We start from the raw sequence: 22,681 nt of genomic DNA, 5'->3' as shown, positions 1-22,681 counted from the left end.
TTACTTAAGTTAATGTAAACCACATCTATAGCCTTTGATTCATCAAATTTCCAGGTAACCTCCTGAAAAACTTCAGATTATTTAAACACAATTTACCATGCACCAAGCCATGTTGACTATCCCAATACTTGTAATTCTTAGAACATTTTCCAATAACCTACTACTGATGTCAAGCTCACCTGCCAGAAACTTCCTGGATTATTTTTGGAGCCTATTTTAAGCAACGAAACAATACGACCTACCTCCATCCAATTCTCAGGCACCTCACCTCTGGCTAAGGACATTTTAAAAAATACATGCCAGGGCCCCATGCAATTCCTACACGAGCCTCCCCAAAGGTCCAAGGGAATATCTTGTCAGGCCCTGGGAATTTATTCAACTTTATTCACTTTAAGACAGCAGCACTTCCTCCTCATTAATGTGTGAGGGTTCCATTGACCTTACTGTTTGTTTGCCTCAATTTCCATAGATGCTGTGCCAATTTTGTGAGAAAATCCAGCTGCAAAATAACCATTGAATATCTCCCCCATATCTTCTGGCTCCATACAAAGCCAACCACTGTGATCTTAAAGGACCAATTTTGTCCCTTATTATCCTTTTGCTCTTAATATACCTGTAGAAGCCCTTATGATTTTCCTTTGCCTTGTCTGCCAAAGCAACGCCGTGTTTTCTTTTAGTCTCCCTGATTTCCATCTTGAGTGTTTTTTTGCATTTTTATACTCAAGTTCCTCATGTGCACCTTGTTGCCTTCTGCTCTCTTCTTAACCAGATCCCCAACATTCCTCGAAAACCAAGGTTCCTTATGCCTGTTAACTTTGCCTTACTAAAACATAGAAACTCTGTACTCTAAAAATTTCATCTTTGAAGACCTTTCACTTACCAAGTACATCCTCTCTTTGGCTTGGCTTCGCGGATGAAGATTTATGGAGGGGGTAAAAAGTCCACGTCAGCTGCAGGCTCGTTTGTGGCTGACAAGTCCGATGCGGGACAGGCAGACACGGTTGCAGCGGTTGCAGGGGAAAATTGGTTGGTTGGGGTTGGGTTTTTCCTCCTTTGCCTTTTGTCAGTGAGGTGGGCTCTGCGGTCTTCTTCAAAGGAGGTTGCTGCCCGCCAAACTGTGAGGCGCCAAGATGCACGGTTTGAGGCGTTATCAGCCCACTGGCGGTGGTCAATGTGGCAGGCACCAAGAGATTTCTTTAGGCAGTCCTTGTACCTTTTCTTTGGTGCACCTCTGTCACGGTGGCCAGTGGAGAGCTCGCCATATAACACGATCTTGGGAAGGCGATGGTCCTCCATTCTGGAGACGTGACCCATCCAGCGCAGCTGGATCTTCAGCAGCGTGGACTCGATGCTGTCGACCTCTGCCATCTCGAGTACTTCGACGTTAGGGATGTAAACGCTCCAATGGATGTTGAGGATGGAGCGGAGACAACGCTGGTGGAAGCGTTCTAGGAGCCGTAGGTGGTGCCGGTAGAGGACCCATGATTCAGAGCCGAACAGGAGTGTGGGTATGACAACGGCTCTGTATACACTTATCTTTGTGAGGTTTTTCAGTTGGTTGTTTTTCCAGACTCTTTTGTGTAGTCTTCCAAAGGCGCTATTTGCCTTGGCGAGTCTGTTGTCTATCTCATTGTCGATCCTTGCATCTGATGAAATGGTGCAGCCGAGATAGGTAAACTGGTTGACCGTTTTGAGTTTTGTGTGCCCGATGGAGATGTGGGGGGGCTGGTAGTCATGGTGGGGAGCTGGCTGATGGAGGACCTCAGTTTTCTTCAGGAAAAACCTAACCTAATCCATGCTTTCAGATCCTCTTATTTCCTCAAAATTGGCCAATTTCAACTTTAGAATCTTAACTCAAGGAGCAGTTCTATCCTAATCCGAAATTATTTAAATTTTTTAATTTAGACATACAGCACGGTAACAGGCCATTTCTGCCCATGAGTCCGTGCTGCCCAATTTACACCCAATTAACCTACACTCTTGGTATGTTTCCCCAGAGCCCCCAGGGAAAACCCACGCAGACATGGGGAGAACGTACAAACAGCGTGGGATTCAAACTCCAGTCATATGAATATAGGAAGTAGGAACAGGAGTAGGCCAAAAATGGCCCATCGAGCCTGCTCCGCCATTCAATACGATCATGGCTGATCTAATTTATGACCTAACTCCACCTACCTGCCTTCTCCCCATATCCCCTAATTCCTCTATCATGTAAAAATTTATCTAACCGAATTTTAAATATGTTTAATGAGGCAGCCTCAACCACTTCTCTGGTTAGAGAATTCCAAACATTCACTACTCTCTGGGAAAAACTATTTTTCCTCATTGCTGTCCTAAATCTACTCCCCCGAATCTTGAGACTGTGTCCTCTCGTTTTAGTTTCCCTGGCCAGCTCAAAAAACCTTCCTACATCTATCCTATCCATACCCTTCATAATCCTATATGTTTCTATAAGATCTCCTCTCATTCTTCTGAACTCGAGCGAATACAATCCTCAGACGATTTAATCTTTCATCATAAGTCAACCCCTTCAGAAACAATCAGATATTACCTCGAGTTTTGTATTATGAGCAGCAAAATGGTATGCACTCATATTCTGTGCCTTTTAAGCCAATAGTGATGCTAAATATGTGTTCTGTTTTGCCAGGAAAAGGTATCTGCAATTGTGGCAGCAGAATAGGTTTGGAAATTAAAGATTTGCTTATTTGTTAATTAATCAAAAATAAAATTGAACTCGTTTTGCTGGCATGTCATTTTAAAAAGCCAGGCTACCAAACTTGTTTGATCTCTTATAGTTTTGGCAGCCAGGGCACAAACATTTCTACATTTTGGCTTAATTTAAAAATAAATAATAACCAAACTAGTGAAGAATATTTCCTCAAATGTTTAACTTTGGTGATGCGTGTTTTCTTTTGTGACAGACTAACTTGGCTCAATGTGATGTCATTGAAACACATATTTCACAGGAGCTAGAAAAACTTCAATCAAAGAACCTTGTTTTCACTGACTGATTTTGACAAGAAACCAGCCAATCTACAGAATTTTATTTACAATTGATGTAAATAATAATTTAAGTGCAGGAACCTTTGCAATAAATCTAACCATTTTCCTGAAGAATAATGTCTCCATTGTAATTTTGTGTTCTTTTGTGAGTCTAAATATTATCTCCTTTCCTGGGTTTATTTTAAAAGACTTTACTGTTAGTTATGTCAAATAGTATTTAAGCTTCTTACCAAAATAAATGTGCAGTATTGCTTTTATTCTAGCAGTATCCTAGCAGTTTATGCAGATGGTTATTCAAAATATGAATTTAATAAAATACTTAATTCTATTCATTTGGTATATGGTTCGTTGATTGTAAGATGGTATGGTAAATATCAGTAAACAATTGTAGAGACACCGGAGGCATTGGTGCTAAGCCCAAATGCTCATTCATCGCATAGAGCACCAGATCATAAATCTGCCCCCATTTGTGGCCTCCTGGTGAACTTGTGGGACATCCTGAGATGATGGCTGACTCTTCATTTTACTTTCTTCACCAAGCAAGTCTGTAGCTGTGTGGAAAGATCTTCTTATGAAGATATTCTACCATTTCCTCTGGTGTCTGCAATTTGTCAAATTGATAAAATGGAATCTGGAATAAACAAATTGCAATTTTTCATATTAAGTTTGAGGGTGCTTAATAGTTTAATAATTTTTTCAAGATGAGCAATCAAACTAGTGTACACACCTGTACCACATTATAGCCTAGCAGCTGCAATTGCCTTTGTTTGATAGCTTCTTTCCCAAGAAGATTTTGACTATTTATGGAGAATCTCCTCTGGTCATCAATGCATAATGCTATTCTGAAAAAGAACCAGTACATAGAACATGACAGCACAGTACAAGGTCTTCGGCCCACAAGAATCTAATTTTTCCCTATCTCACCCATAATCCATGTGCCTATCTAAGAGCCTTCTAATGACTCCATTGTACTAACCTCAACTACCACCCACTGCTCTGACATCTTCCCTGGACTTTCCTCTACACACTTTAAACAGATCTCCTCTGGTGTTATTGTTCCAGGAAAAAGGTGGTGGCTGTCCACTATATCTAAGGCCATCATAATCTTGCATACCTTTATTAAGTCATTTTTCATCCTTCATCACTCCAAAGAGAAAGAAAAGTTCTGTCAACCTAGCTCCGTGAAACATATTCGCAAAACCAGGCAACATTTGAGTAAATCTCCTTTGCATCCTCTCTAAATCTACTAATTCCTTTCTGAAATGAAGTGAGCCATACTAAATGCAATACTCCAAGTGCAGTCTATAACCAGTTTTAGAGAGCTGCAGCATTACCTCACAGCTCTTAAACTCAATCCTCCAACTAATGAAGCCCAACACATCATATGCCATCCTAACCACCTTATCAACTTCTGTGGCAACCTTGAATGATCCATGGACCTGGAGGCCAAAATTTCTGTTCTTCCTCACTTAAAGAATCCCGCCATTAACCACAGACTGTCTTCATTTGATTTTCCAAAATGCAACATTCAACACTTATCTGCCCAACATTACATTCTGTCTGAATCCTGTTGTAACCTACAACCTTCTACACTATCCACAACACCTCCAATCTTGTATCATCTGCAAACTTATTGACCTACATCTACACTTCTTCACCCAAGTCATTTATTAAAAAAAAAATCACAATGAACAGGGTTCCTGAAACAGACATGAGTCACCAAGCAGAATAGATTCCATCTACATTTACCCTCTGTCTTCTGCAGGTAACTAATTCCACATCCAAGCAGCCATGGTTCCATGGATTCCATGTCTCAAGACTCTGAATGAGTCTACCATAGAGGACCTTGTCAAACACCTTAGTAAAATCCATATATTCCACATCCACTGCCTACCTTCATCAGTTTCTTTGTCACCTTGAAAAACTCAATTAGGTTCATAAGGCATGACGTGTCCCTCACAAAGCCATGCTAATTATCCTTGAACAGACTATGCTTCTCAAAATGCTCTTAAAACCTTGTTCCTAAGAATCCACCCCAATAGTTTACCCACCACTGACGTAAGAGTTGCTGGTCTATAATTCTCCCTCTTGTGATCCTTAAACAAGGGGACTACAATTAAAAAAAAAGACATACAGCATGGCAACAGGTAATTTTGGCCCACGAGTCTGTGCCACCCAATTAACCTACATCCCCGGGGAAAACCTACGCAGACACAGGGAGAATGTACAACTCCTTACAGTGTGGGATTTGAACCCAGTGTTATAAAGGCATTACACCAACTCTTTACTATTCACCTATCCTCCTGTACCTCTTCTGTGGCCAAGGAGAATGCAAAGATTATCACCAATGCCCCAGTAATCTCTTCCCTCTTGTCCAGTAGTAACCTGGAGTACATCTTGTCTGGTCCTGAGGACTCATCCAAATATTTCTAAGATCCATCACTACCTCTTTCTTAACCTTGACGTAGTCCAGCACGTTCGCCTGTTCTACACAGACCTCACATTCACCAAGGACCATCCTCAGTTAGCACTGAAGCCAAGTATATTCATTTAGGACCTTTCCCACCTCCAGGAATGTGTTCTCCCTTTCCCTAATTGATTTTATCCTCACTCTCGTCATCCTTGTTTTTCCACATATGCGTAAAGCTCCTTAGGGGTTTCCTTATTGTTACTTGCCAAGACCTCATGCACCTTCTTGCTCTCCCAAGTCCTTTCTTAATTTGGGGTGGCTCTTTCCAGGCTACCATAATTCTCATGAGCCCTTCCTGACTTTTGTTTGCTAAACCTTATGGATAGTTCTTTCTTCCTCTTGACTAGCTATCTCATTTCTCTTGTCAACCAGGGCTCCTTTACTCTACCATCTTTTTCCAGTCTCAATCGAACAAATCTATTCAGAACCTTATCCAAATGTACCCGAAACATCATCTGTACATTTCCCTGAAAACATCTATTCCCAAGTTCTTGCCTGATCCCACTGTAATGAGCCCTTCCCCTATTAAACATATTCCCATTCTACTCCTATCTTTGTCTTTGGCTGGGCTAAAAGGTCAGAGGGCTATGGGCATCATCTCCAAAATGTTCATTCATCGAGAGGTCTGCCACGTGACTCAGCTCTAGATCCAGAAAGACCTCTCATTGCCTTACCTATATTTTTATAATGTCAGGAATTCTTTTTGAACTAATTCTGCCCTATCTGAACCTTTTACCTCAAAAAGGTGCCAGTCAAGATTGGGGAAATTGAAGACTCCCACAACAACCCTGTTATTTTTTTCGTGTGTCTAAAATTTGCCTATTTCATCTACTCTTCAGTAGCCTGGGGGGTCTATGGAATACTCCCAAAAGAGTGATCACTTCCTTCATATTTCTGACTTTCACAAAATACTTTTTACAGCTGAGATACTATAGTTGATTAGCAATGCTATTCCCCATCTTTTACATCCTTCCCTATCTCTTTTGAAACATTTAAACCCTGGGACACATCAACCCCTCCCCACCCCACTCCCTCTGGGAATCGGTTGTTTGCTCATCTCTCTCCACCCAATTTTCTGTGACCACCGATACTTTCCCCTGCAACCTCAGGGGGTGATTCCTTGTTCTCTTATCACCATCCAGGGACCTAAAAGCTCCTCTATGTGAGGCAAAGATTCATTTGCACCTTTTTTCTTCCAACCTCATATTGAATTCAGTGCTCACAATATGACTCTACATTAGCGAGACCAAATGCTGACTTGGGGACAGTTTCACAGACATCTAAATTCTGCCTGCAAAGGTCATCCTGAGCTCCCAGTTGCATGTTTCAACTCCCATTCCCATACCAACATGTCCATCCTTGGCCTTCTCCACTGCCAGAGTAAGCCTCAATGCAAACAAGAGGAACTCCACATTCTACTTCACTAGGCTACACTCCAATGAACAGTGAACTTTCCAATTTCAGATGTGTCTTTCAAAACCATTGCCATTCTTCCCCTTCCATGCCATCTACCACCCCACCCCCCCATTGTTGTCCCCTTTCCCACCCACTCTCACCTCCTTTCCTCTGCTTCCCTCCTTTTACATATCTCCCTTCCGTGCATTGGTTCCCATTGTTCTCAGTTAGTTTCTCTTTAGCATCTGTCAGTCAACTTCATCCTACACCTCTCCCTGATCCACTAATCCCTTATGGCACCAGTCCTACCACTCCCACCCTGTCCTCATTATACCACCTGCACTGCCCACCCCCCCCCCCACCCTCAGTCCTGAGGAAGGATTCCAGCCTACAACACTAGCCCCTTTCACACTGGCACTTGAACCCAGTAATTAATTGTCAATTTACTGGTTCACCTGCTGGTGTGAACACTCCCAAACCAGTGGGGGGGGGGGGCAAACCACCTAGGGAGGAAGGATTATTGCTGATCCATTTTGAATCAGCATATCAGGTTGCCCTGTTTGACGGGTCACTCAGTATGCTGGGTCCAATTAGTGACACGTTGATGACGTTTTTGTGTGTGTGCAAGAAGCATGAAGGAAACAAAAGATATTCTTCCAAATAACAATGATTTACAAAGAAGGTATAAATTTTGCATTCAATCTACTACATTTGCAATCCTGATCAATGTATTGTGATCTTGTATTTAAACAAAATTATTCATGCTTAATTAAAACATAATTAAGCATTATGTACAGCAAAGTATGAGCCCTTCAGCCTATATAAACCTATTCCAGTATCAGAAAATCATAGCGGGAGTAAAACATACATGAATAAGAGCTTGGGAAAATACGCACACAATTTAATAAAACTTAGATGCGCAATTTATAAAGGACCATGGGAAAATCATAGTGGGAATAAAACAGACAAGAATAAAAGAGTGTGGGAAAATACACGCACAATTTAATTAAAGCAACTGAATTAAAATATACTTCATAAATTCTGTTTTAGCTTGCGGAAAGAATGCACCCAACTAATTCAGTCATCTTTATTGTAAATATTTCCTTCAATTAATTTATTTGATCCATTATCCTCCTTCTATTGGGTGTAGGGAGGGGGGGGGGGGTGGGTGTTTGTGGAGTTGTATATGGGGGAACCTCCTGAACATTTCTCAGTGGCATATATAGGGAAAATAGCGCCTAAGGCAAGCATTGAAATTGTCCCCTCCTTTAAAATTTACTTATGGGCTTGGGAAAATGTTAACAGGGATAACACGCACACAGTTTATAGTGAGCGTGGGAAAGCCACGGCAGGGATGAAATACATGCACACACAACAAAGTGGGTACATACAATAATCAAGTAACATTGTGAGAGACAGAGGGAAGGGGGAGTAAGATGGAGAGAGAGAGTGTCTGTCGGCAGGCAAGGAACTACCTGCCTTTTCCTTTAAAGTCCCCATGTCCCAGTGTGCCTTGGCATAATGAAAGGGCTGGCACAGAGCATTCATGGAGGGGATTCTCTGCCGCACAGAATTCTGGGAGGGCAGGTCCGCCATCGCTCAATGCATCACTCAGGACATCACCCCTGGAGGAAAGACGCCCCTTTGCTCTGCTCTAAAAGGTGCACAGAACCGGTTTTCCTTGGTCCAGAGTGAGCGACCCTATCAGTATTTCACCTGCCAATTTAACGGTTTGCCAATGTGAAAGGGACTACTTAGATAACTTTAGCATTGCTTTTAGTCATAACTATGTTTTCTGCAGAAATCTAGATTGATTAAGTCACTGCAGCATCTTAATCACATTATTTCTGCTCTTTTATATTTTGCAACAAATTGGTCAACTTGCAGAACAATCCGCAGAGTAAGCCATGAAGATTTTCATGGATGCAATCTGCTTTGATAGTTGAAGCATACGAGTCTGCCTTGCCATTCCTCACTGATCATTCTGACACGAGCTATTTGCTGAGCTTTCCTCTGTACCTTTTCTAACATTTTTCTCTTGTGCTTCTCAAGTAGAAATGAAGGACAAACTTGTTCAGTTCCAACAGAATCATGCAGCTTCAGTATGTTCTAAAGGAAGCCTATTGAATTCACAATGTATTTCAATATAATTTCTGCCAACCAGACACATTAACATTTGAGCCCATGATTTCAGTCTCTGAGCAGTTCACTTAGAATGTTTCCAATTCTTTAATTAAAATCCTGGATGCTTAGCACATATACAATATACTTTAGCCCACTGTGCATTTTTCTATCGTTCCTTGGCTTCTCTGAATATACACGATCACTATTCTTATAGTTCCAAATCTAGACTGGTAATATTAGAAACTCTGAAGGCTCCAGCTCGGAATTCCAGGCACAATTCACTGAGTATCTCTCTTAGCCAAATATCACTTCTATATTTGCCTAAACAACCTATTCTTGCCCACAAATGAATTGTTCTGTGGATATCTATTGTCTTAAGTTGATGAAGAAGTCTTTCATGCAAGAAGAAGGTTTCCTGGATAAAAGACACTCTATATCCTGGCGCTTTGAAAATAAATCACCAATAAGAAAATAAACCTATTAAGATTCTACTATATGGTCATTTTCATTAACATTACATGGTAAAATTTGAAGACATCTTATTTTTCTGTGGTGTGAAATATTATGAGGACATTTACCATCAAAAGTTGGGCAAATGTTATACAGTCTGATTTTTCACCTCTTTAAATTATTGAGTTCCTATCCACATGCAATCAATTAATCTTTTCTTCTTCTATGCCTTGGTTGCATTTTTTTTACAACCACAAAGGAACTCTGCATTTTCCATTTCCTGTCTTGGTACACACTGTCCTTCTTACTAGACTTACTGGTTTACAGTACCCGAAATCTGTTTAAGACTTCCATTACAAAATCAGTACAATTCAAAAATCTACGGACCATTGAAATCAGAGCATTATCCATTCAGACACCTGGATTTTCAGTGGTAATGAACATATGGTGCACCAATACTTAAACCAACACTCCAGGAACATAACAGCTACTCTACATTTTGGCATAGAATTTCTTTGAAGGTTGTAGGAGTCAGCCAAAACATTAAGGATACCAAAGTGTAATGGCAACTTTAGGGTGTTTCTACCAGTCTTCCACAATAGATAAAGGGGACGGTATCCACATAAATTCCATATGATTGATTGGTGGGGTAAACTTAATGGGTTGAATAGCCTAATTCTGCCCCTATGTCTTATCTGTAATTATCACAACTGGCTCTTCAGTAATGAAAACCCAAATTGAATGAGCGGGTGAATGCTCAGAATCTTTTGCCCAGAATAAGGTCATTGGTAACAGAAAGGTATAAATGTAAGGTGAGGGCTAATAGGAACCCTTGGGGTAACTTTTTTAAAACTCAGAGAGTGGGTTGGGTGTTTGGAACAAGCTGCCAGAGTAAATAGTTGAGGTGCATACTATTGCAATGTTAAGAAATATTTGGATAGTTTCAGATAATTCCTTGTTGGATTCCTCAAAAATTTTTGAAGGATTTACATTCAAGTATGAGGAAGTTTTTATGGAAATGAAAGATGGCTAGAGTGTGTTTGGAAAAATTGACTTGGAAATTTGAATTAGGAGGTTTTAAACTTTCCCATTTTAAGAATTATTATAATGCAGCTCAAATGAAATTTATTAATGGGATGTTTGATTTAGATAAATTCTTAGCTTTGGTAAAAATAGAATTGAGTAAAATAGGAGAAGATTCTATGCAGGATTTTATTCATAAATGAAGTTTGAAATTGTTAATATGAACTAGAGATACAACTTTATTGAAACATTTGATTGAACTATGGAATAAAATAGATTATGAAATAGGTGGAAAAGGTTTGATTTCTTGAAAAATGCCTTTATATCAAAATAGACTTTTTCATTTTTCTATGGATAACCAATTTTAAAAGATTTGGAGTTGAATAGAGATTAAGAAAATAGAAGATTGTTTTGAAGCTGGTAAATTTATCACTTTTCAATGAATGAAGGAAAAATGTAATGTTCCATATAATACTTTTTTTTGTCATTATCGGGTTAAGGCTTTCTTGGTTGATAAGTTAGGTCCTAATTTGATATGTAAGGGTGGTATAAATAAGTTTATTTTGGAGATGTATAAATTACTTCAAAAAGCAGCTCATAAGTTAGGAATTCATAAATCAAGATTAAGATAGGAGATTGATTTAAATAGATGAATAGATGAAAATGATTGGATGCAATTATGTAAAGAAAATATGATGAAAATTATTAATGTTAGGTAATAGACTGGTTCAATATAATTTTCTACATCAATTATATTTAACTCAAAATTTTAAAAGTTGAATCCACATTATCAGATTAGATGTGATCAGGAAGTCAGTTCGTTTTTGCATTCTACTTGAAAGTGTCCAAGAGTAAAACCTTTTTGGTTAGAGGCAAAAAGTTTTTTGGAGAAAATATTAGGGGTAAAACTCCCACAGGATATGATGTTATTCATATTGGGTAATATTAAAGTGGTTAGTTCTAAATTAAGATGAACTATATATCAAATTGAATTTTTACAATTAGCTTCAGCTGTTTCTTGGAAGTGCATTGCCATTACTTGGAAAAAAGATAAGAATTCAGGAATGGAGAGATGGCACGCTGAATTGGATTCTTGTATTCCAGTTCAGGAAAACATAATTTGCATAATAAATATCATTTTTCTCTTGAAAATATGGAGCCCATATTTACAGTATGTTTATTTGAAAATTTGAAGGACTCTCTGAAAGCCTGTCCTGTTGGTAACCTTCAGTTCCATTATTGTATTAAGATTTATATTTCTTTTTGGCCATCCTCCTAACTTCTTTTTCTTTTCTTTCTTTGATACTCTATGGGTAGGGATGAGGGTTTATACAAACACACAATTTATATTTATTTTTATTTTTATTGATTATGTATACATGAATTTTTTTTTTTAAATTCTTAAATAAAATGTTAAAATAAAAGAAATATTTGAACAGTATAGGTTTAAAAGGATATGGGCCAAATACAGCGTGGGACTAGAGGAAGTGGGACATTTTGGATAGCAAAGGCAAATTGAGCTGAAAGACCTGTTTCCATGTTGTATGATTCAATGAGTCCGTCTAAAATCAAGACCATGGCAGAGTAAAGCTATGTGGGTTCATCTCTCATGGCTGTATTAACTCTGTAGTATGCGGTCTGTTGGAACTTTACTTGTTGTATGTAGAAAATACAGGACAAACTACGGGACAGCAGATTGAACAATAGAAAAATTACACATTTGATTTACAGCAGTTCAATTTAGATCTCATCTACTGGAATAACTTTATAACAAGACCTTGTGTGTCATAGTTATCCCCACCTGTCCTATTTTTAATGCCACCTTCATCACTCTTTTACTATGTTGTATTCTGACTACAAATTAAGAATCTTAAGGCCACCAATTCCATCAATTCAAATAAATTGAGATTCTCACCTCTTGAAGACATCATCACGCCATGAAGCTGGAAGTACATATCCTTCCTCATCCAGTTTAATCTCAACATCTAAAACAAAATAATTGATGTGTTTTTTTCTCTCTCTGAGAAAGGTAAAGCTAAAATCAAACCGTTATCTTATTTTGTACGGCTGGTCAAACTGATTAAGGATTGGGAGTGGCATTTGCTTTTAGAAAATGCTCTAAATTATTATGAAGCATCTTTGGCAGAGGCCTGGGAAGAAATACCTGGCCAACCTCTTGATCCTGTTTACAACTACAGAACAAATTGAAAGATTGGAGAAGGAAAAAAAAATTAAAAAAAATGTGAATATACTTCAATACTGACCCAAAATAGTTATTGAAGGCCAGGTATTAGTGTTGAATTTGAATCTTCACCAAAAAAAAATGGAAGAACTGACATATGGATCTATTAACTTTTTTTCCCCATTGTACCCTGATCATGACGAATGTTCAACATTAAAAAAAAATCTAATACACCATTGAGAGGGAACTTTCTCCAAACTTCGATAGGCATTTGGATTACATATGCTGGAGGCACCAAAGCAGAACTCTATGAAGATTCCATGTTTTACAGTTGTGCATGTACTTTTCAACAAATTTGGCACATATATTCCATACCTAATGTATAGCCATATGGTGTCAGCACCCGAGAAGCAAAATAATTCCTTGCTCCCAGAAGTTCAGTTAAAGCATTCTTAACTTTTCCAGAGAGATATTCATCCACCAAGCTCTCTACTGAATGTCCTGCTGTGCAAAATGATTTTACCCGATATTTGGGAGGGAGACTGGGACCCTGTTGAGAAGCAGAAATAACATTTTTGTACATTAAAAGTGCCTTTACAACTATTAGGTTATTGCATTGCTACCAGACAAAAACTTTTAAACCATAATTTTATCAGCAAAAGCAATCAATATTAGAAGATAAAAATCATAAAACATACGCTATGAACAAGACCATAGAATGTTTCAGTAAGATTCTGTAATTTCAATATTTTAATGGCCTGAACTCTTTGAACTTGATATTGTAGAAGGGAGGGAGTCTAAAATCCCTTTTAAATTTAGAAAAAAACTAGGTTGGGATTTTCTGCTTCATGCTTATCAGCCTAAGATTTGCCACTACTAGTTTTCACCATCTCTTCTGACTTTCTTAATGATTAGTTCTCCCCTTACGTTTCCATCTTAATGAATTCTAAGCCTGATATGCAGGTATGTTGAAATCTTCTTCAAGCACTTTTTCCAGGGGGCATGCCATGTGATGACGTGGGGTTAGACTGATAATCCCTGTTCTCCTCGAAAAAGTTGAAAAAAAGTGATTTAAAAAAGACTCTAAAAGTTACAGAAAGTATAAGGAGGAACTATCTGAAGACATACAGAAGACATTAACAATGCCACCAAAGAAGGATAAAGGCCTTACTGGTGTACAAGAAACTGAACAAGGAAAGGAAAAGAAAGGATCCTGGAGCTGTTCATAAGGTAACATCCAAAGGAGAGAGGCCAGAAGCCAGGGAGACGTTGGACACTGCTGCAGAAGGTCTCCTCCGACAATGCTGCTGACATCGACTGAAGAAGTAACTCTGCGCATGCGTGAGGAGTTGCGGATGCTCAGAGCACATAAAAAAAAGGAGGAAATTTTTAAAAAGATACAAGACACAGCTCCGGCGATCAAGAAGAGGACCTGGAAAAGAAAAGGAAAGATCAAGAATGACCTACAATCAAGAAAAAAAAAAAATCAGGAAAAAGGTGCAGAAGCTTCTTCTGGAGAAATCAAGCAATTTTTAGACTTTTTTCGATGATATATGGAAACTGATGAAGTAAGGAAGAATGGTGACAAGATGGAAAAATTAATGCAACAAGGTGATACTAGATTTGAAAGAGTATATGGTAAAATTAAAGGGAATTAATTTGAGAATCAGAATATCAAAGACCAATTGAAGTATAAACAGAAGCTGCTGCAAAGAATGATCAGTTAATGCAAAAATTAGACATTTTAGAAAATTTTAGCGGATGGAATAATATCAAGATTGTTGGACTTAAAGGCAATGAAGGTCAAGATATGAAAAAAAATTTGGAACAGTGGAGACTGGAATCTTTGGGTCAGGCTGAACTTCAAGGAGATTTGGAGATACAGCGAGCCCATAGGTCATTGAGACTTAATCCTCAGCCTGACCAAAGGTCCCGTCCAATACTTGTCAAATACCTTCGATATGAAGTAAGAGAGAAGATATTGGAGTTGGCAGCAAAGCAAGCGAAAGAAAGACAATCACCTTTGATTCATAATGGAAATAAGATTTTCTTTTATCCAGACATAAGTTTTGAATTGCTAAAAGAGAGAAAAGAGTTTAATCTGGTTAAAGATGTGTTATGGAAAAAAGGCTATGCCTTTGTTTTGAGATATGCAGTTGTATTAAGAGTAATCATCCCAGGAGGGAAGAATAGATTTTTTTTTTACTGAGCCTTATGAAGCAAAGATATATGGCGACTTATTGCCTGCTGTTGTTTGTCCTTTGTAGTTGAAGATGACCAAGACTTCAAAATCAAATGGGAGATTGGTGGCTGTGCATCCAGAAGTGACTGGTGAGGCTAATCTAGGCCCTGAAGGTTGCCCACATGTGGGACACAAGTGGGTGGGTGCTGTCGTGGCAGTGAATGCTGCTCGGGCCTTGCACACAGCACGCTTTCGTTGTGCCTCAGTGATGCGTGACTTCAGCTGCATGGGCTCCAGTGGTGATCTTGGTATGCCAAGCTGGACATCAAAGGCAAGCATCTCCCATGTGTTAATATCGACACCTAAGCCTTTGAAGGACGCTTTGAGGCAGTCTTTGTAACATTTCTTCTGCCCCCCGACTGAGCGCTTGCCGACACAGTTCTCCGTAAAGCAGCTGCTTAGGCAATCAGCTGTCTGGCATTCTGACCACATGTCCAGCCCACCTGGCTTGGGCTTTCAGCAGGAGGGTGTAGACGCTGCAGAGCCCAGCTCGTTCCAGGATTTCCGTGTTGGGGACTTTGTCCTGCCACCTGATGTGGAGGAGACTGTGGAGACAGCTCAGTGAAAGTGGTTGAGCTGTTTGGTGTGTCTGCTGTAGACAATCCAGGTCTCACTGGCATAAAGGAGGGTGGTAAGGACCACTACACAGTAGATCTTCAGCTTGATGGTAAGGCTGAGTCCTCTCCACTCCCAGACATTCTCACGGTAGCTGTTGATACCTGGATTAATTACACAACTGAAAGAATTTGCTGTAACTGAAAGTATATTGTGTTTCGAGAGAGCTTAAAGGGGGAGGAAGGTTTAATCTATAAAGTCCATGATGTATTATATTTGATAAGATCAATGGATTATTAGATCTATTAGAAACATTATAGTAGGGGATGGTATGGTATTTCGCGTGAGTTAGTGGGGAATATGATGCTGATCACTGTGGAGTTATGGGTACTAATGCGATTTCATTTTCATTCCACATAGATCAGGGGAGTAGAGCTGCTTTAACATCATGCGTCTCTGGAGTTTTTCCTTCACTTTTTTTCTTCTCTTTTACTTTCCCTATCTTTTCCTTTTTTGTTTTAAGCCTGGACTGTTTATATATGTAGTATGTTATATAAGGACAATTTGGGTGAGTGGGGAGGAGGGAGGGAAATTCTGGATAGATATATGCTTTAATTTTGGTGTCTAATGGCAGGGAAATTGTCTTTTATTAGTATTAATATTAATGGAATTCTGAATCCAATAAAGAGAAAAAAGTTATTAAGTTATATGATCAAAACTAAAGTAGATGTGTAGCTTTTTTTAAAACAAGAAACTCATTTAACCAAAATAGAACATGCGAAACTAAAGAGAGATTGGGTAGGAAAGGTACTGTCTTCTTCATTTAATTCTAAAGCTAGAGGAGTAGCAGTATTAATAAATAAGTTTACCAATTAAAATATTGGACGTATTTATTGATAAAATGGGGAGATATGTGATGGTAAATTGTAAAATTTATTCTGAATATTGGACTTTCATGAATATATATGCACCAAATATAGACGATGGAAAATTTATACAAGATGTTTTTAAGCAATTAGCTAATGCAAAGGGGAAAATGATAATGGGAGAAAATTTTAATTTTACTTTTGATTCAAAGTTGGATAGATCAGGTGGAATTATGGTTAAAAACAAGGTAGTAAAGACCGTGAAGAATTTTATGAATGAAATGAAACTTGTGGACAGTTGGAGAAAAATGCACCCTGATATTAAAGATTATTTATTTTATTCCTTTAGACATGTTTAAATATGTTTTTAAATATCCTCTCAACTGCAAGCTAGAGATCAAAATATTAAATATCAAGCAAGGATATTGTCTAATCATTCACCTTTGGTTATGTCAATTTTATTGGAGGAAGAGCAAAATATAGATTATGGATGGAGGTTTAATGCTGCATTGTTAAAAAGGCAAGTTTTTTGTGAATTTATAAGACAGCAGATAATTTTTTCTAAGACATTAATGAACATTCTGTAACCAATAGGTTTGTGGTTTGGGATTCTATGAAGGCTTATTTAAGAGGACATAATAAGTTATACAACTAAGGTTAAAAAAGAATATATGTCTGAAGTTAATCATTTGGATAATGAAATAATAAAGATGGAAAAAGAATTACAAAATCAAGTAAATGATGAGAAAAAAAGAGTATTGGATTTTTAAAAATTGAAATTTAATACAATACAAACATATAGAGCGGAGAGAGATATAAGGCGAACCCGACAAAAATATTATGAGTTGGGAGATAGCATGGAACTCGAAGATTGGACAATTATCGAGAACAATAATAGCTATAAAAGAAGGTTCGGGCCATCTTATTTATAAATCACAGGGCCTTAATGAAGCTTTTATGAAATTTTATAAGAAATTATACCAATTGGAATCTTTGAAGGATGGAGATAAAATAGACAAATATTTGTCACAGATTATTTTGCCACAAATAAATAGAGGAGAAGACTGAATTAACAAATCCTTTTATAGTTACAAAAATATATGACAAATTGATGTTTTACCAAATAATAAGTCTCCAGGGGAAGATGGTTTTTCTCTGGAGTTCTATAAAAAAATTTAAAGAGTTATTGATTTCTATATTTATAGGATTGTTAGATCAAATGGAAGATCTTCGTGATTTACCTGAGTAATTTAAAACTGCATTAATAAGTTATTCCTAAAAAAGGAATGATCCTTTGTTTCCATCTTCATATAGGCCAATTTCATTATTGAATACAGATTCTAAAATTTTGTCTAAATTAATAGCTAACAGATTAGCTAAATGTTTACCTAAATTGATTAATATGGACCAAACAGGTTTTTAATCAAGAATAGAAGATCAGCTGACAATATTGTTAGATTTTTAAGAAAAGAAAAATACTATCAGTAGCTTTGGCTTTAGATGCAGAACAAGCGTTTGACAGATTACAATGGGACTATTTAAAGTATTGAAGGTTTTTTGAATTCCAATAAATTTTATAAATTGGATAAGGGCATTATATAATTGCCTGCCATTAAGCCAGCTTTGGCCATTTACACTGAAACAAACAAAGCTGACATTTTTCCAGGTCAGATTGTAATTTTACATAGCAAAAAAGTCGGGACCTCGTTGGCGTCTAGTGTCACACATAACATACTGTATTTGATGGAATATTAGACCCACTTTTTTCCCCCAAAAAAAGGCTCAAAAATATTCCCCCAGTGAAATTAGGGTGATAATAGTGATTAATGCCGACATTAACACTGTTGGTCCCTGCACTGGTCATTCTTGTGTTGAGAAAGTGTAAGGTTCATGAGAGACAAGTCTGGACACAAGGGTTTGCAATTAAACATTACTTTTATTAACGCGCAATTTATAAAACAGCCTAGGAAAATATGCACATAATTTAATAAAACATATACCACTTTAAGTAGTCCCTATGCCATAGGTGCTCTGTGATTAGTAAGGGATTACTTAAGGAGGTACGTGAGTGGGGAAAAAAAGTTGAGAGCCACTGCTCTAGACCCAATTGTTATTGAAATATTTTGCTTGAAGTGGTGGGCTTCAGACTGTTCAAACTGTGACAAACCCACAAACCAGCTTGCTCATAACTCGTGACTAGAGACAACTGGGGACAGTGGTGGAATCAGTGGTCTTTTATCACAATGCCACTCCCTAACATGAATCTCCTCTCTTTTAATATCTGAAGGTCTATCAGTGGTGACTGTTTTAAAAAAAAAAATTATTTTAAAAATGTCCATATATGTAGTCATAGCCCCAAGGAAGAAAAGAGAAAGAATTAAGAAAACAAGAATAGAAACCCAGTTGCCAGAGGATGCCTCTCACTGTACGGCTCTGACCATTTGTATCTATTAATACTTCCAAGGAGGTTAACGAGGTTTTGAAGTTTAGGGAAAACATCTATAAATTAATTCCTGCAATTAGTAAATACGGTTGCCAAATTTTCAAAAATACATATTTATTTCTCAGATCATAAGTAATCTTTTCAAGAGGAATGCAGCTATGCATTTCTGTGTTCCATCACTCCATACCTAAATGGGTGCCTGATTTCCATGTTACTGCTATATATTTTCTTGCTACTGCCAATGAAATCTTTACAAATTCTTTTGATATATGGATAATTTCAATTTTGGTCTTATCCCTTCAATATTACCTAATAAAAATAACATTGGGTTTTGTGGGAATTTGATTCCTGTACCTTAGGCCAGATATTAATTAAATTTTTCTATGAAGATGTTTCCTTCTCCACAGATATTAATTTTGATTCCCATTTATATATAGAATCTTCTGGTATTCTTTGCCATATTTATGAATTTATATTTTAATTTATGCTGGCTTTTCTTCCTCTTCAAAAAAATGATACGAGAAACCTCATTTGAGCTGCCTTATAATCATTCTTAAAAGTTGGTAACTGTAAACCTCCAAACTCACTTTTGCATGTTAGTTTATCTAAGAAACTCTCAACATCTTACTCCTCTGAAGAAAATGTCTTATATTTATTTAACTCTTGAAAATTTTTTTGTGGTAACGTTATTGGCAATGTTTGAAATAAGTATTGTACTCAAGGGAATATATTGATTTTAAACACAATTAGCCTACCCAATAATGCTATTGGCAGTATCGTCCACTTATTTAAATCTTCTCCTATTTTCTTAAGTAAAAGTAAATAATTCAATTTATATAAATTATTTAATTTGTTATCTGCTCGTAACCCTAAATATTTTATTCCATTCATTAGCCATTTAAATTGGCTATCTTGTTGGCACTGAATATAATCCCCTCACCCGATATTTCCCATATTCCTCCAATTTATAATTTACGTAATGGACCTATTGGTTCTGTCAAATAGATCAAAACATCATCAGCAAATATATTAATTTTATATTCCTTTTGATTAACTTTAAATCCTTTAATATCAGGATCAGATCAAATCAGTTCTGCAAGTGGTTCTATCACTACGATAAATAGAGCAGGTGATAACGGACATCCTTGTCCACTAGATCTATTTAACTGAAACGGTACTGAAACCTGTCCATTCCTTACAACTTTAGCTTTAGGTTCATTATATAAGGCTCTAATCCAATTTTCAAATACTTGTCCCAACCTGAATCTTTTAAACACCTTAAGCAAAAAATCCCATTCTAATCTATCGAACATTTTTTCCACATCTAAAGCACTGCCACTCTTAAATCTCCCCTCTTTTGCGAAAAGTGTATTATACTAAGTAATCTCGTTACATTATCTGCAGATTGTTTCTTTTTTACACACCCTGTCTGTTCCATATTTATCAACTTTGGTAAAATTTTTGTCAATCTATTAGCTAAAATATTTGCAATGATCTTATAAACTACATTTAACAATGAAATAGGTTTTAAAGGATCTCTGTCTTTTTGTGGTATTACCATTATTATCGCAGTAGAAAAAAATTCCAGGAGAGTTTGTGTTACTGCCGCCTTTTCTAATACTTCCATAAAAGGAAAAATCAACAAATCCATAAATTCTTTATAAAATTCAGGAGGGAAACCATCCTCTCCTGGCGATTTATTAATGAGTTCAAAACTTCCCTCACCTCAGTTGGGGTGAAGGGGCATCCAGCTCCACTTGCTCTTGTGAACTTAACCTTGGTAGCCTTATTTGTAACAAAAAATCTTCTATTCTGTTATCATCTCTATGTGACTCCGACTTGTATAACTTAGAATAAAATTGTTTAAAAGCTTCATTGATTTCTTGAGGTTTATAAGTAGTCACATTTGAGTACAGCTCAAATGCATTAATTGTTCTTGAAACTTGTTCTGCTTTTAACTGCCAAGCAGGGACCTTGTGAGCCCTCTCACCTGACTCATAATATCTCTGCTTAGATCTCATTATTACTTTCTCTGTTCTATATGTTAGTAGTCTTGAATACATTCAGTAACTGAGCATTCACACCCTCCTCTGTACCCTTTGACACATACATTTTATCTCATTCATGAATGATCAAGCCCTATTTTGAAAGGCCAACAGCCACTGCACATCTGTCCTGTCAAAACCATGAATTATGTACTTATGAATTAAATCATCTCTTATTCTCTTCCCAGTAACACATCAGTGCTTCACCCACCTAATGAAACGGTGAGTCTTGTTGAGGATGCATTACTATTTCACCACCAGCTCATTTCAGACTTCTGCTTATGGAAGCATGGAAAGACATTCAAGAGAGCAGGCAGTTGGCTGCCGGAAGAGAGGGGGGCAGTGGTATTATTATTTTTTTTAAAAACCCTGTTGTCCTACTTTCATGTTTTGTCCGTAAATAAACTAAAACATTTATGCTACACGTTTACGCATATTTATCTAAGTTAGTCATGGAATGCCGGATTGCCCTTTTACACAGATGACGATCCGACGCTGTTACTACCTTTGATGTCAGAGAAAAGCTGGGACTGGAATGACACCCCACCCTCCCCCTTCCATCTTGGTGCTTTTTATACAGCAAGTGTTATATTAAAAAGGAGCAAATGTCCCGAACAAAATGGCTGTGCAAAAATCAAAATCCACTTCTTGGACCAAGAATTTCATACCCATCTAGGCTCACTTCCCAACTCTTTTTCCAATAAAGGCTGCATTGGCACTGCTTTATGAACACAAGCAGAATGGAAAAAAAAAAGTAATTGTTTGTGCTGTCCACTTCCACCTTGTTCTCACCTTCACACACTCCATAATTCATCTCTGACTTATCCTTCCCTTTCTTGATCTTTCTATGTCATGAGATGACTAGGTCACAGACTCCAACAGATTATATTTCATCCCACTTACCATCTGGAGATAAGCTTTGGTCACAACTTTACATGTAATGTACAAGAAAAATTAAAAACCATTTAACCAAAGTTCTACATACCTCATACATTTGGCATTCTAGTTTCATCGTCAGGAACAGTTGGGTTAGCTGAGCAAGAACAAACTGGTCTAATCCATTTCCTTGAGCTATTTAAAAAAAAAATTAAAGTATTAAAATTAAAATCACCAATCCAACTGAAGAAGTAACAATAGTACTGCTTTAGAAAACTCAATCTGTTCTAGAATCAAGTATCAATGATTAGCAGATTGGTTAACCAGCGGGGATGTGCCTCCTTATCGGGTAAGATTGTGGCCTCAATCATCAGAAATTGTTCAAGCACTTCTCTGCCGACATCCCTCCCAATCCTCCAGCCATTTGAAACTAACTTGTTGGTTTTCATTAGAGTCTTGGATCTGACATGTTAACTGTTTTTTTTTCTGAAGCTGACTTTTTCTGAAGCTGACTTGCTCAAGTATCCTGGCGTAGAACCCATCGGGCCCTTGTTCTTTCAGGAACCCAACATTTCTTCCTTTGTAATACCATCATGCCTTGGATAACCCTCTATTACACACATTGCATTTGATCTCATCATCTGCGGATTTTCTCGTTTAATACCCCTCTGTGATCTCACCAGCATCTGTGTCCTTTTCCCTGGTGAATATCAATACAAAGTACTCACTTAATTTCAAAGTTCAGATTTATTGTCAGAGTACATACAAGACATCACATACAACCCTGAGATTCTTTTTCCTGCTTCTTCCTTTGGTTCCAAGCATAAATTTTCCTCTTTGTTCTTGAGCACCCTTACCCTTTTCCTAGACACACTCTTGTTTTTAAATACATGTATAAAAACCTCGGGATTTTCCAAAAGTGTGAACTCAGCTCATGCTATCATGCAAACAAACCTCCCCATCATCTATTATGTCTATACCTCTTGACAACAAGATATATATTACCA

General features: G+C 37.5%; 2 protein-coding genes across 7 annotated transcripts in view; one reads left to right on the top strand and one right to left on the bottom strand.

The window, feature by feature from the left end:
* The window catches only part of bag1 (BCL2 associated athanogene 1), a 38,191-nt gene extending 35,071 nt beyond the window's left edge, over positions 1–3,120 (top strand). For 2 of the 5 annotated variants that reach the window (XM_069913620.1, XM_069913622.1), the window contains one exon: positions 2,922–3,120. In XM_069913620.1, the coding sequence (XP_069769721.1) occupies positions 2,922–3,011 (90 nt within the window). In that variant the 3' untranslated portion in view covers positions 3,012–3,120. Of the gene's footprint in view, positions 1–2,647; positions 2,681–2,921 lie in introns of those variants that run through there. The other 3 variants (XM_069913621.1, XR_011349892.1, XR_011349893.1) reach the window with 3 other exon arrangements.
* A 173-nt stretch (positions 3,121–3,293) lies between these two features.
* The window catches only part of fastkd3 (FAST kinase domains 3), a 34,295-nt gene continuing 14,907 nt past the window's right edge, over positions 3,294–22,681 (bottom strand). For both annotated transcript variants that reach the window (XM_069913618.1, XM_069913619.1), the window contains 5 exons: positions 21,784–21,869; positions 13,023–13,197; positions 12,381–12,450; positions 3,731–3,845; positions 3,294–3,634 (listed from right to left, as the gene is read on the bottom strand). In XM_069913618.1, the coding sequence (XP_069769719.1) occupies positions 3,536–3,634; positions 3,731–3,845; positions 12,381–12,450; positions 13,023–13,197; positions 21,784–21,869 (545 nt within the window). In that variant the 3' untranslated portion in view covers positions 3,294–3,535. The remainder of the gene's footprint in view (positions 3,635–3,730; positions 3,846–12,380; positions 12,451–13,022; positions 13,198–21,783; positions 21,870–22,681) is intronic.

The sequence above is a fragment of the Narcine bancroftii genome, chromosome 1 (genome assembly GCF_036971445.1).
Source record: "Narcine bancroftii isolate sNarBan1 chromosome 1, sNarBan1.hap1, whole genome shotgun sequence".
Classification (NCBI taxonomy): domain Eukaryota; kingdom Metazoa; phylum Chordata; class Chondrichthyes; order Torpediniformes; family Narcinidae; genus Narcine; species Narcine bancroftii.
The sequence above is the reverse complement of the archived record's forward strand: the minus strand, read 5'-3'. Positions and strand labels throughout refer to the sequence as shown.